Source organism: Aulonocara stuartgranti (genome assembly GCF_965226115.1).
Source record: "Aulonocara stuartgranti genome assembly, chromosome: 10".
Taxonomy (NCBI): Eukaryota; Metazoa; Chordata; class Actinopteri; order Cichliformes; family Cichlidae; genus Aulonocara; species Aulonocara stuartgranti.
Genome location: NC_138946.1, coordinates 26,708,775 through 26,724,535, shown reverse-complemented (window position 1 = coordinate 26,724,535; position 15,761 = coordinate 26,708,775). Strand labels below are relative to the sequence as shown.

The 15,761-nt window shown below is 39.8% G+C and overlaps 1 protein-coding gene across 6 annotated transcripts in view; it reads left to right on the top strand.

Annotated features, from left to right (window-relative positions):
• The window catches only part of ncor1 (nuclear receptor corepressor 1), a 62,145-nt gene that overhangs the window by 16,769 nt on the left and 29,615 nt on the right, over positions 1-15,761 (top strand). For all 6 annotated transcript variants that reach the window (XM_082549515.1, XM_082549512.1, XM_082549514.1 and 3 more), the window contains exons 10-14: positions 5,007-5,179; positions 6,139-6,229; positions 6,738-6,916; positions 7,058-7,112; positions 8,196-8,294. In XM_082549515.1, the coding sequence (XP_082405641.1) occupies positions 5,007-5,179; positions 6,139-6,229; positions 6,738-6,916; positions 7,058-7,112; positions 8,196-8,294 (597 nt within the window). The remainder of the gene's footprint in view (positions 1-5,006; positions 5,180-6,138; positions 6,230-6,737; positions 6,917-7,057; positions 7,113-8,195; positions 8,295-15,761) is intronic.

The following is a 15,761-nucleotide window of genomic DNA, read 5'->3' as shown; positions in this document are numbered from 1 at the left end:
TTGGGATTTCTTTGGCTTTAAACCAATGAAAGACTACATGCTAATGCAAGTTAGTCATGTTTCAGTCCTTTGCTCGCACTATACGTCAGCGGCACAACTTAAGGATGTAACCAAAATGGTGTGCCGCTGACGTATAGTGCGAGCAAAGGACTGAAACATGACTAACTTGCATTAGCATGTATGTGTCCACCATCTGAATGTTTTTTTCTGAAAATAGGCTACTACCTTTCTTTCTTTCTGTTATGAGTTTGAGTAAATGAATCACTGCATTTGGGCACACTCTGAGGACGGTGTATCTACTCGCAGATGAAAGATGGTGCTGTTAAAACAGCACTATTATTTATTTTTTTATTTTTTTTTCTGTTTACTGCTTCTATTAGCTCCATCATTATTAGCAAACTTACTCATGGGCAAATACATAAATAAATCGCCCTTGTAAAAACAATTGACGATAGGCTGTAGTCAATATATTCGTCCAATCGCCCAACCCTATACATAACCCATCTGCCCCATTCAACTCTCGTGCAAATTTCATTTCAAATCAGACTTTGACAGGCCAGAAGAGGAAAATGATGGAATAATCCTGTCCGTTTTTTCATATTTACAGTAAATTTTAAACAACATCTCACAAAAAAGGGAGCAGATCGAGCGTTTTGTAATCTTTATTCCAAAAAAACTGTTGGAACTGTTGCCATTAACAATCAACATTAGCATGTTGGTAAGAAAACCTTTTGAAATTAAGTTAACTAAGTATCCTGTATGTTAACTAGAGTTTGAGCATTTGTAACAAACATAACAGATAAAAATCTGTTGGAAACTCTACGAGTTATCCAGCGCACCTCACTCTGACTCATTTTTCCAGTGAACATCAGCAAGCAGTTCTGCATCTGTTATCTGAGTGTCAGGCCTGTGGTCAGTAGACCAGCATTGTTGTCCCTTGAGCTGTGCTAATGGCTAATAAAAATAATGTACTGATGTATTTACAGAACAGGAAACATCTTGTTTTCCCTTGTTTGTTCACTGTGGCAGCCAATAAATGCTTTTTTTATGTAACAGAATAATAAATATTGTCACATCAAAGACCATTTCTTAGAAACGGCTGGCCAATTCTTGGTCTTTCTTATCAGTTACCATTTATTTAAATATTTCAAACGTAAGCTATGTGGAAACACGTGTGTGTGTGTGTGTGTGTGTGTGTGTGTGTGTGTGTGTGTGTGTGTGTGTGTGTGTGTGTGTGTGTGTGTGTGTGTGGCAGTGGCAGTGGCTCAGTGAGTCCCACCTTTCCCTCTGTGTCAGACAGGCTTTTGGACTCTGAACAATGGCAGAGTGCACATGGCTACATGCCAAGAGGAAGGTGAATTGTTTGTCTATCGCTGCACAAAGTGGAAATGAGGCTATATTGTCCTGCAGTCTTTCCAGATCGTAACTTAACATTTTAACTGTGACAATTTTGGAAATTATTACAAACAAATCCTTTTTTCCCTCCACAGTTACTAATAAATATATGGTACCTGTGTGTGTTAATAACAACTAAAACAAAGAGGCAATGAGCTTTTGAACCTTATTTGTAGATAGAATTGGTGGATGGGAGCAGCTTGTGCGTGGGTCAGGATACTGAAATAAGTAATGTCAAAGGCAGACACAAACCGCACAACCGACACGAGTTCCCGAGCAGCTTGTACTCAGTGAACTCTTCTGCTTTCACTTCAGCCCGTCTGTCGCCATGTTTACTTTCTCACTCCCTTTCAATGATAAAGTACAACACAGGTTTCAGTGACTGGTCAAATAACACATGTGCTAATAAACACACGCTTAACTGCATGTAAAATCACAATCATTGGGGGTTTTTTGGGGTTTTTTTTCTTCAACTTTTTAACCTTTAACATTATTTGCATCTGTTTTGCCTCATCTGTCCACTGGTGTAGCAGCGTTTGGGTTGGCCCCAACAAACTGAGTTGTTGCCTTTGTTTGTTCAAAAATGTTTGAGTGCAGTTCCTGGCGAATGAGCCAGACTTTTTAAAGGCACAGAGATTTTTGCTGGTGTTTAACAGCAATGCTGTTATGATCCACCAGATTTGGTGCATTTTTGTTATTTGAATTAATTATAAATCTGTGTTGGGGAGTGTTACTTTACATCACACGATCGTTACAATTAAAATCCATTGAGAGCGTAACCTACTGTCATTACATTATATTGCAACAGTTCACAACAGCTTCTAGGACAATCGGCCAGTAAAAGACAGTAAATGTTGGTACTACTTTTTTTTAGCACTTATTGCACTTTTAGAGACAGCTTTTGACAATATTGCATGATAAAAGAAGACGGTGTTGAGTTAGAGTACTGGTCCTAGTTGAAAGTTTCCTCACATAAATACTGGATGTCAAGGCAATGCCATCCAGATTAAATATCTCTTTCACATATTCTGCAGAGCCAGATATAAAAACTTAATTTTTGTTTGGAGATTGCAGGTGCTTCCTTAAAATGTGGTGTATATTGCTTAAAAGAATGAAGGGAACACTTGATTCTCACAATCCAACACAAGGTCGGTTAAATTTCAGGTATAAGGAAGCATAAACCATGTCTGTTGCAAATGAAAGTAACATCAGGAGCACTAGAAATGCAACAAGATAAAAAAAGGAATGGTTGTAGAGGTGTTGGCCACAGATCATTGCTCTCTCCTGAGTAATTTTTCTCTATTTGCGATTTTTGCTGATGTCCTTGTCAATGCTGATAGGATGAGCTGCCCATTCAGGTTGCATAAGCAGTGTAGCTCCTCCAGCATGGCATACCCATAAGTGCCAAGAAGGGTTAAGTAAGTAAAACTTTATTTATATAGCACCTTTCAGGATATAAAATCACAAAGTGCTTCACAAGAGCCAACAATGTAAAAATAAATAAATAAATAAATGAATAAAAGCAGATTTAGAGAGATGTTTTTAACTGGCTTTTAAAAGAGACTGTACAGTCAAGTCCAAAGGAAGAGAGCTGCAGAGTCTGAAGGCCACTGAACAGAAGGCTCTGTCTCCTTTGTTTTCAGCTTAGTATGGGGCATCATCAGCAGACCCTGGTCACAGGACCTCGGGGACCTATGGGTACAGAAGTCCTCTGATATAACCTAGTGCCTGTCCACGAAGAGCTCTCAGTGAGTGAAAGAATCTTAAATTTCACTCTGATGTAGACCGAAAGCCAGTATAGCTATATCAAGAGCAGCATTTTAAAGAACTTGCAAGCGTTCTTTGGGGGCTTTGCTAAGACATGTATACAGTGCATTGCAGTAATCCAATCGTGATGAAACCAAAGCATGAATGATCATTTCCAGTTTAGGACGTGACACAATGGATCTTAGTTTGGCAATATTTTTTAGATGATAAAAACAGGAGCGAACCAGAGACTTGATGTGCATATAAAGTAAAACTAGAGGTTCCATAATCAAGTTTCTTTAAAAAAAATTGCCAAACATTGAAATCAGTAGGTACCTTACTGGAGGCCAGTGAAACATTGACAATAGTGAGCACACTGGAACTAATGCACTGTAAGACATTTTTCAACAAAGATGTAGGTAAAATGTCCAGAGAGCAAGAAGAGGCTTTCATTGTACCAATAAGCTTCGCTAGCAGGTAAAGTTACTGCTGCAAAGCTGCGTAAGATAACTGGCCGAGCTGGTGTGGGAACCATCAACATAGATGCTGAGGAAAAGATATTATTTCTTACATTTCTGACTTTATCAACAAAAAAGGAAAGATAACGTTGACAGTCCTCATTTAAGAGTATAGGAGCAGTAGGTGTAGCAGAGGACTGTAAAACTGGTACTGATCTTGTTTTAAAAGGATAGATATAGTCTAAAATAGAAAGGCAATGTTAATAAAGTTAAATCAAAAGTCAGCTTTATTGTCAAAAACCATATGTACAGATAATAGACCGGAATTTGAAATTGCAGTGCTCCCATGGCCCTCAGTGTTACACTAAAACAACAGAAAGATAAAAAGAATTAAAATCTTATATACATTAAAATGATCCATTAGGATATCTACATCATTATAAGAGAATAAAAATAAATTAAAGCCTCAGAAAACGTGCTGGCAGTAGATGATTTTAATAAGAGCAGACCTCATAGTGAGCTGAAGACGGGGTCACAGTCACAGATAAATTAAAAATAACACTGCAGTGGTTGGAAATAAAAATGTCCTCAGAACAGAGAGAATCAACGGACAGACCCAAAGTAAAAACGAGTTCCAAAGGACAGTTGGGCTGGATAAAATTAAAAGTGTCCAGAGTCATTATCAGTATGGATGATAAAAATCCTTGACTACAACCAGTCAACGGTTTTAGGGTGGATGATTTAAAAAAAGTCACTAAAATCCTTTTTGTCATGCTGTTTGGAGCAGGTGAATGGTACACTACAGCACAATATAAAGGATCCTTTCCCCCGATTTTAATAACTTAAGACGACACCGAGGAGTCTGGAGAAACACTCATGAGATACCTGTGTTGCGGAAATCCAGGCCTATCACATCCAGGCAGGGATGTGGATGTAGAGAACCCCTCTGATATAATCCCAGGGGAGTAGGTGATCGGTAACGCCGCTGACATTTACCAGTACAGATGAGTCTGAGTTCATGTGCTTGTTTTCAGTCCAAACTCTCAAAAGACAGATGGTGTTGCAGGCAGTGTAACGTTCACCATTGAGTCTTTTTCATGTCAGTCCCATGTGCTCGATGTGAACCTGCTCTCATTTGCAATGAGAACAGGGCGCCAGTAGTGGTCTTCCAGTTCTGATGTTCAGCAGCAGTCTGCTCAGCCCTGCTTGGCTCTCATTGTGTAACAGCACATCTGCTGGTATCTCCTCCACACTCCTCAGACTGTGTTGGGAGCTGCTGCTTGTATTGATGTACCACGCTGGAGGAGCTCGATTATTTGTGTAACCTGAGTGGACACACTGATATCCCTGAAGTTTAACTTAACCCCCTCTTGATGTAGTCGTGCATGTTTCATGCTGTGTACACAGGAGCAGAAGATCTGCCAGCGTTATGACCAGCTGATGGAAGCATGGGAGAAGAAGGTGGAAAGAATGGAGAACAACCCTAGACGCAAAGCCAAGGAGAGCAGAACACGGGAGTACTATGAAAGGCAATTCCCCGAGATCCGCAAGCAGAGAGAGCAGCAGGAACGCTTCCAGAGGTAAAAATGTAAAAAAAAACAACAACCCAGAGACATATGATTAGATATTTTTGGTACTTTTTTCACAAACACACTGATGCCTTTTGAACTTCGCAAAGTGAGGATTTGGTTTAAAGAGGTCAACATACAGATTAGGGTTAAACTGAAAGTAATTGGTTTTATTTTCAGTTTTGATCAATTTTCTTTTCACCAATCAATTTAATGATCTGTGAAATGCTTGCGGTTACATTCAGAGTGAAGTCCACATGGCTGCTTGTACTGTGTAGCGAGGAGTCATTCTGGCCATGCATGGAGTCTGATCAAAACACGTAGCGTGAGTTAAAATCATAAAAAAGGAATAGTGTACGCTGGATGTGATTAAAACTGAAGGCGCCACTGTGAATTTTCACTCTCGCAGGGATTTGATACATTAACAACAAGAACTGGCACTACACCTAGATGTTAAAATTGCCTTTTCTGTCTTTAAGAGGCCTGTTCAGCGATCTCTTAAATGGAGGGCATTTGGTGGTATGTAATGGCCTACTTTGGCTCTCTGGGTTTGAGACGGGGTCAGGGTCCAGAGTCTGGTTGTTCCTGTAGCTGGCGCTTTGTGCTTTAATTGAAATATCCACATAAGAGTTTTTATGTCAGCGCTATTCATGTAGACTGCTAGACCGTGAAGGAGGAAGCCAGTAATAACTGTTCAGGGAGACTGTTTTCTTCATTAATAACGGGCACAAGGACTTTGATCTTGAAGAGGGCTTTGAAAGTCCAAAATTTCCCTTTCTCAGCAATTTGTCCCTGAGTTTGGAGGTTTATTTTTTGTTTTTTTGTTCTTAAAGGGTGTCAATGTCAGCTAGGTTCTATACAGATGTTATGGATTACTCTCTTTTTTCTTTTCTTTTTTTTTTAACATTATATTGATAACATTTGAAATAAATGATCAATATTGTAACATTTATAACTCTGCTTTTTCACAGGGTTGGACAAAGGGGAACAGGTCTGTCTGCAACAATTGCAAGAAGCGAACATGAGATTTCTGAAATCATAGATGGGCTTTCTGAGCAGGAGGTGGGTATTAAGTGGACATAATTTGAAATGTGCTATGAGGTTCCTATGCCACAGTCATGAGCAGCTGTAACCAGTTCAGCCACTCTGGCCCTCTGAGGGTTTCTTTTTTTACCCCCCATTGCGCCAAACAGAAAGTAGAAATATTTAGATGATAATGAGTTCTGCTGATTCTGCGGTAACCACACTAGTCTTTCTGTAACTGCTTCACTATAAAAGCATCACTGGTTTTGTGGTATAATGCTTTTAATGTGAAACTGAAACAACCGAAACAGCTGGTTAAGCAAAAAGGAGTGAAACTGTAAAAGGAGGCTCTCGAACTCACATAGTTCAAACACTGCCTGTTTGAAAAGTGTCTAGGTTTTTGTGTATTTGGAGAGGGAGAGATGTCTCTTTTATCTCCCTTACTACATCACCTCAAATCATAAAGCACATAATCTTCATGAGTAAGCTGTAAGGTGGTGTATTGGTTAAGAGGGGTAACAGAGGCTGCTTTGTCTGTGTTCCACAGAACAACGAGAAGCAGATGAGACAGCTGTCAGTCATCCCACCCATGATGTATGACTCTGAGCAGAGGCGAGTGAAGTTCATTAACATGAACGGCTTGATGGACGACCCAATGAAGGTGTACAAAGCCCGGCAGTTCATGAATGTTTGGACCGAACACGAAAAGGAGATCTTCAAGGAGAAGTGAGTTGTTTTTGTTTTGCTGGTGGCACAAGATGTTACAGTCGCAATGTCTCCCTGTACTTCAGATGTGGTTTATGGGACTTAATGCTAGCTTGCTCTTGTGGTTTTGGCACATGAATAATCTGTGGATTGTTTGTGCAGGTTTGTCCAACACCCCAAGAACTTTGGCCTGATTGCCTCCTATCTTGAAAGAAAGGTAAACTGCAGTTAAAGTGTTTGTCATAAGACTGCTTATTCTGATCTTTTGTAAGAAATTTATGTGTTCATTTTAGTTCCTATTTTTGTAGGTCTGCAAATCAATCAAATTTTATATGTATGGCACTTTATATGCAGGTCAGTGTAGTTCAGAGTGCTTGAAAGATGATTTATAAGCCAATAATAAGTAATACAATAATACAAATAATACCCGGCAAAATAAAAGTATGGAGTGCTTTGACTGCTCTGGGAGATGGGCCCTGTGAAAGAATCAATACATTTACCAAAAACAAAAAAATTAGTAGATGCATGGAATAATAAAATAGAAAAAATAGAAATAATTAAAGCTGCAAGCAGCAATGAGAGGGCCCTCCCATTCTGGTGTACCTCCAAGCGTGATGTGGTCAAATTTTGCTGAACGCCCCCAGACTTTTTTGATCCTCTTGGCATGTTACACATGTGTACCAAATTTCATTCATGTAGCTCAAACCATGCGCTGGTTGTACTATCATAAGTGACGCCATTGAGCCATTTCCTGCTCTCTGTATGTGAATCCAATAAAATATGTACATTTTCACCAGACCTTACACATGTGCAAAATTTTATGATTTTTTTTTTTGCATTATAAAGCCTCAAAAAGGTGTTCAAAGACATAAAATAATAATAATAAACAGAACAGATACAATAGGGCCTTTGAACATTTTGTGCTCAGGCCCTAAAAAGCAAATACAGTTGCATCACAAAATAGAATAAAATGATGAATAAAATGAAAAAGCTTCCATCAGCAAATAAAAACAAGTTGGTGTTAGAAAGTAAATAAAAAATAAATGAAGTGATGTCTATAAAGCAGACTTCTTTGTACACTTACAGTGGATATAAAAAGCATAACACATCCAGGATTTTTTATGTTAAAACAAATAAGACTGCAATAAATTTCAAACCTTTTCCACCTTTTAATATGCCCTACAATTTGGACAATTCAGCTGAAAAACAAACATAATCTGTTAGGGAAAAAATAGATAGTTGATAATAATAAACCAGGTTTAAGAACGGGAAATTCTTAAATTTGATATTCCTGTTTCAGTGTGTTGCTGATTGTGTCCTATACTACTACTTGACCAAAAAGAACAACAACTACAAGACACTGGTGAGGCGAAACTATGGAAGACGGAGGAGGAACCAGGTAAATCAAACACTTTTTAAAAATGTGATGTCGCTATTTTCACACTGGTACTGCAGCCCTAAATGTCTGATACACTGGGATCAGACATTAAAGAGTCTTAATGGTCTAACCAACCAAATCTCTGTGTAATGTGAGAGCAGCATAGGTGCGGTGAATTCAGTGGGCCACAGGGTGCTGTGCATCCTTTCTTCTGCATGCTGTACAGGGAGCACCCTCACTTAAACCAGACCTTTAAATCACACCCCCACTTAAATCAAACCAACCTGATTCACCCAAGATTTACAGAGTTCATGTGTTTTATTTATTTTCTTTTTACTAGTGTCAGTAACACGATGATGGATTTGTCTTTCACAGGCTTCTTTTATTAATAGGAAATTAGGTCAACTTTAGCAGTAAAACACCCTGTAAGCACTGGAAATAACAAATTATACAGTATGTCACTTGGCCTTATATTAAAACCATTGTTATGGATGGGCACAGCGTTTTCATCTGGCCATGACATGTCATTATTTCACAGTCTGCAGCACTGCCTTCGTCTTACTCTTACACACCTGTTTCATTTCTCATCAGACTGACAGCTGATAAATATACACATATGCTACATATATTACACAAGGACCACACCCCAGACTCTGCTTTGCTCGCAGTCTTCAAGGGCCAGAGAGAGCAACCTGAAAGCAGGGTTGACATTTACTTAATAATAATAATAATAATGGATTGCATTTATATAGCGCTTTTCGGGGGGCCTCAAAGCACTGTACAATTCCACTATTCATTCACTCTCACATTCACACACCGGTGGAGGCAAACTACAGTTGTAGCCACAGCTGCCCTGGGGCAGACTGACAGAGGCGAGGCTGCCATATCGCGCCATCGGCCCCTCTGGCCATCACCAGTAGGTGGTAGGTGAAGTGTTTTGCCCAAGGACACAACGACCGAGACTGTCCGACCCGGGGCTCGAACCGGCAACCTTCCGATTACATGAAGAACTGCCAACTCTTTGAGCCACGATCGCCCACTTAAGCTACGAGTAGTGAGATTATTACAATATGGGTTCAGTTTGACACAAACACTATCTGCACACGATAAAATATAAATAACCTCTGAGTTACTGAAATATAAATTAAAGTGTGCAGTGAAGTTTGGACAGTGAAAAATGTCGTCCAGGATTGGGTAACCTGACACTGTTGGTCTGACTTAAGTTTCTTAAATTCTTAAAAGACAACACTGTATAGATGAACAAGTTTATTAAAACGTCTCTTCATTTTTAATCTAGCCAGCAGTTTTGTTTTCTGGCATGGAATCACCATCATGCAAAGCCATGAAGAGTGCTGCTTTGTTGAAAATTGTATTAATTATTTTAAAAGTGGAGATACATTAATTTAATATTAATGTATTTTTTGAAAAGAAAATACTATATGTATTGTGGCAGTTACTTATTAAGTGCTGAATCTGCAATGCTAGAACACACAGAAAAGAAAAGTGAGTAAAAAAGGAGGTGTATGATTGAAAAGCTGTGCAGAAATACAGAACAGTGATTCAGAGACATGAAATAATTCCAGATTTTTGTGAATAATTCAGAGTAAGCTGGAATTCTTTTGAGATGATGCTACTTTCATCTGCCGCATGGGTCTCTCAAAAGACTTACTTGTCCCGGCATCAAGCAAAGAGACAAAGCGGAGCCGCGTCTTCCTTTGAAGCCTCAGTGTGCGAGCACTGTCATTATATGGAATGTAAACTTTGTTGATGCTAAAAGGAAACCTTTAGAGAGACATACATATGATTGTTGTCTTGGCTGCATCATTTTAAGTGCAGCCATCTCCTAACTCTGATTAAAATCAGTGCCAAATGTCAGCCAACACGTTCTGTTGGATTATTCTCCTCCCTGTTGGACTTTCCCCAGTTCACTATAGTCTGTGTACAGGACATTCTGTCTCTGTGGCGTACATCTACTGTGCAGTACAATGGGTTGGTTGTAGACCATTTCTCTACATAAGCAAAAAAGCTGCCAGCAGCTGAGAGAGAACTTGACTTTTCTGTGACACATGAGGCCAACTATGAGCAGAGAAATGTCTTTCTGTATCGCCAGTTTCTGAGCTTATGATTGGTTGGACTTGTTGAAACCACTTTTTGTTTAACTTGTGGACGCTGGTATGTGATGTGGTGGATTGTTGTATACTGTTTACATTAACCGTTTTACTTGCATGCATAATAAGCAAGTCGGCTCTGTTGCAGATGCTGATTGATGCAGATTCCGAACTGCTTTTCCAAACAGTGGATGTTAAAGAAGGCTGTATACAGTAAATGGCCCTTTCTTTGAAAAGATTTTAAATTGTCAGAGTGATTATGGCTCTTACAGTCTTCTTTCATTCACAGATGAACTATAAAGGGTCCTTACCTGATTGATGAACATTGATTGATACTTAACTAGCCCAGGTCTACTTTTTTAGCTCACTAGAAAACATCAAAGTGTGAGCAATTTGTAATTTTTGTCACTTCGGAATGAAAATATTTAGTTCTTTTGTCACTTCTAAAGTAAAATCCCATCATCCTGTGATTCAGGGCAGTTCATTAAATAATTCAGTGTGTTGTTTTTCCCCCCATATACAATGGATTATTATTAATATTCGTAATAATGCACATCAGGACGTAGTGCACTTTTTAAGCTTTTTGTGCCTTAACAACTGCAGCTCAAGTGAGCAGAGTGAGTCATTAGAGTTGGAAGAAAAAGGACAAGAGTGAGCAAGAGTAAAGCAGTGGAATGTAGGGCGAATGAGTGAAGCTGAGTGAAAAAAATCCTCAGTGAGACCGAGTCAGCGCTGGCAGCTTATCTGCTGTGTGCTGCTTTTTTTCTCTCTCTCTTTTTTTCTCCTCCTCGTTTTCCATTTCCTCTTTCTTCTGTTCTTCTGAGAGCGAGAGCGAGAGAAAGAGATATTCACCCCTCTCTGAGACGGCTGAGTTGGTACAGCCCGGCCATCTGACGGGCCCAAAAATCTCACTGTGCTGCTGTGAGTGCCAATCAAAGAGGAGTGCTCGACAGGGATTACCTTGAGTGACCCTGCATAGATTAGTGTGTGCATGTGAGATGGACAATTCTTTGGGCGGCTTAAGCGGCCTGATGACACGCTTTCCCGGAATATGTGTGGTTGTGCCGTGGCCCGGCAGCCCTTCTAAGGAGCTCTACTATGGTGCTGTCCTCCCCCTCTACTGCTACCGTTACCACCGCTATGGAAGCACCGGAGGGTAAATTCTCATTCGCACCACTGGTAAGCTGTGGCTCTCAGCGAAGGAAAGGGATTTTTATGACCAGCAAATGAGCTTACAGGTATGTCACTAACTGTAAAACCAGAGTTTTTAGTTTTGAGTTGAAGCCAGTTTACTTCTGTTGCTTTAGTCTGGGAGTTGATTTCTTGATTCCTCTGTTGCCTGTTTCTTCGCCTGCCTATTGAAACGTATTAGGACCTCTGCTGCGATGTTTTTTTTTTCCTTCTTTTCGAAAAAAATTCAAATCCATGATATGTGGTCATGCCTGTTTTGTATGTGCTTTGAGAAAATATTGGAAATTGCTTCAATGTCATGTTCATGCAGTGACATTAGCTACACGTTAACAGATTTAGCATATTTAAGCACATTTAATCCTCAAGTAGATACACGAGCAGATGACAAGTTGAATAAAAATATGAGATGTTGTAAGATGTCGGGCCACATCATTCTGCTTAAACGGCTTCAGCGAGCCTCGACTTTGACAATAATTAAATACGTTTCTGGAACTTTATTAAAACAATGTAACTATACCCTGACTGATCCTGGAGTTTTTGGCTGATTGCCAATACAAATGTTAGGGAGTAAATTCAGATATCAATATATCAGCTGATACTGAGTTTCCCACACTTAGACTTTACTTTGGCATAGTGCCCAACCAAATATACTTAGCATCGCATTTTAGCTTTGCGGTTTTTTTAAATCTGTGGACAATAATCTTACTTTTGTTTTGCCCATCTCGTGTTTTCCCACCAACAGGCCATCAGCCCTGTTTTTCAGATGCGGAGTCCTGCTTTGCTGTGGTAATTGGTTCATGAGCTGCTCCACAGTGTAGTTCAAAAAAAGTTAGCAACTTTGGTCTAATTTGGATTTCTGTGAGGAATCTCTGTAGAGCCTACAAAGTAACCTACGCAAGTGGCGAACGTCATTGCCAGCATTTCTGTTGTGCTGCTGCATTATGTGTTTATCACCATGTGGTCGTGTTAAATAAAGTGTCAGCCGATGGAAACAAATAAAATGCTGAGACTTTTTTCCCTCCTGGGTCTCCACTCTTTCTAGTGGTCAGGTTGTTTTGTTTAGTTGTTTTTCCCCAGAAGAAAACATATTTGTCTCTCAAGTTTTTTCACTTTTTTTGTACATTACCTCACATAAGGCCAGAAAATTTTTGTCACTTGTGATTCCTTATACTGATGAAGTGATTATTATTCATTATTACTGGGATGATGGCTGTTAATCTCTTACTGATAAATCCCAAAACTGTGGTAAAAACATAGCTGGAAATGCACAGGAGGAATTGATGGTTCTCAAGAGGCCAATCACGGTTAGGGATGGGTATCGAAACCCGGTTCTTGTTGAGAACCGGTTCCCACTGTTTCGATTCCTTGGAATTTTTGCCATTTTTGCAAACGATTCCCTTATCGATTCCAGTCGCCCCGAATGATGTCACCACGTTGCGGAGCGTCATTTACCTGGCAGGAAACACAGCACCTAAGTGGCTCAAACGCTCAAAAGTTTGGTTATACTTTACGAGAACGGATGACAACAGGGCAACTTGCAAAGTAGATATTTCATTTAAGGGAGGAAACACTACGAATATGCAAAAGCATTTGCTCACAAAACACGCGATAACCTTAAATGAATGTCGTGTTTTTAATTCCGCTCCGGACTCGTGAATCATGTAGTTACAATTCTGAGGAGGTGTACATCGGGTTATGCTGAAGGTTACAAGGTAGAGTTTCAGAGGGGATTGCAGTTACGATGTAGTTAGGGTGTAGATTTCCCACTGAAGCATACATCCCCAGTTTCCACAAAGCCACAGTTACCTCAGCTGTGGTGTTACTTTGGTTCAAGTGCATTAGACAGTGCTGAGGAACATAAACAATGGAGCCCCTACTGGAAAAATTCTGTCATGGCACCATTTTGAAATTATCCCAAATTTATTTTGTTGCTGCATTATGTTTTCATACCTGTACATAACAGGATGGCATATACTGAGATTCAGTATATCTGTGACAGCCCAATATCTGTGAGGCTTTATATGGAGCTATTCTTCCAATAGATCTTCCCTCATTAGGTGTTTTAGTCGTAGTATTGGAGAACTTTGTTAAACATGTACCTCATATGTATTTAACTTGACTGAAATTGTGTGAAAACCACTTTTACCACTCAGTTTCACTATAGATCTTTATATGTTATAACTTCGCTCTCCTCCACCGCTAGCTGGCTGACTAACAACAGCACAAGCAAGAGTTGGCTCACAAAACTGGTTTTAGCACATACTTTTACAGTGCCACCATCTGGCAACAGACCTCTCTGCAGGCAGATGGGCAGACCCTGGAGTGGAGCAGACAGCGAAGGCACTAGCTCTGCTTGATCATAAACTACACTTAAGTATCCTTGGGCAAGATACTGAACCCCAAGTTTCTCTCCGATGCATTTATCTGAGTATGAATGGGTGAATGAGGCATGTTGTGTAAAAAGCTTTGTGTGCTCAAGTAGTAGTAGCGCTGTATAAGAACCAGTCGCATAACTACATAGGGATCGGGCGACCTTATCCTGGAAGAAACCACTTGGTCAGAGGATAGAAGCGTCCAATTAGAACAACTTGTGTTGTGGTAAATTGCCCACCCACCCTCACCTATCAGGTGTAAAGCAAAGATTTTTGCAGACATTTTTATTTATTTGTCTGGCACTGTGAAACGTGCACGCATAGCTGGTACATTGTATTGGACTGGAGCATTCCATTCATTCCTAAATGAGAAAATGTACTCAACTCAGACCCAGGTGGACCCTTATAAACCATAGTAAACAGGGAAAATGATGATACTGATGTCACCCATCATCGTTTATATAGACACTTTAGGTGTTGACACTCAGAAGAAACCTCTGTATGAGCACTGGTAAAGGAGTAGAAGTGATTTCTTAGCTAGACACAGAGCACATAAGGTATGAACTGAGGTTGCAGGTTGTACCATTCTACTTGTGCAAGGTGATTACTCTTTGACCTTCAGTTTGTTTTGCCACAGTATTCCTTAATAGCCTCTTTCTCAGTTTCCTGCCAGTTTTTGAAGCCATGAAGTAGATTTTATTGGTTTATAGTTCTTCCCCACGCAGTGCTGGATAGTAACCATGGCAACTTTCTTTTCTTTTCTTTTTTTTGGGACAAGTTGCTACACTGTGCTTAGGAGAAACCACCAGGTGCGCATAGCATTTTCATAGAACTTGGAGTGGTTTGACAGTTTTTAATCTTTTTGGGTTCCTTTACCAGAATCCTTATAAAAATGTGTTTTCCTAGTATTTGTCTTATGTGTGATAGCAATAACTAATGAATATTAGGACTGTAGATGATCCATAGTAATAATCTTTTTGTTTTTTTAAAATTTCCTATTCCCACAGTGGAATGGTTTGTAGAAAGAGTGAGAGATTCCTCGGGTGGCCTGAGTTCTGTGGTAGGAAAAAGAAGATTGACTTGTGGCTCTGTCATTTCCTAAATTAAATACAACTTGTGAATCAGCAAAAGACGGGAGAAATTAAAACTCTTAAAATATTCAAGACAGGTCAGGAAAGAGCTTCATTTAAAAACACTGAAGAGCCACAGAGCCACAGGGACTCGCTGACTTTGGGAGAACATCTGTGTAGAAGCTCTTTACGCAGTGTGGGAGAAGAGGCAGGAATGCCATGGCTCTATGGCCATCTCCAAAGCAAACACGAGCATTCCCTGACCAAACCAGAACAGCGCCTCACAGAAGGACATGCATGGGGAGAATAAACTGGGCTGCTGTCCTTTGCAAAGAAAGGTCTTTGAATTGGCAAAACTGACCAAAAAGCAAGCGTCTCATGCTACTGTAGGTAGACAGTGAGTCAAGAGTTAAATCCAAGTGATAGGTTGTACTCTATCAATCCATCCATCCACTAGTAATCCCAGCTTCAGGCATGCAACACTTAAAGGCTGCATCATCATACTGCACGATCGATTCATTCATCTATTTTCTTAACTGCATATCCAACTTAGGGTCACAAGAGGCAAGTTTACACCCTGGACAGGTCATTAGTCAATTACATTATAGGCACTATATTATGCAATATTGTTACATGGATAGCATGGATTACATTGATTTTTTTTAAGTAGCTTGTGATCAACAGTTTTGACAGTTAAACAGCAAATTGCAACAACGTCAACCATGAACCATCAAAGTTTCCAGTTAT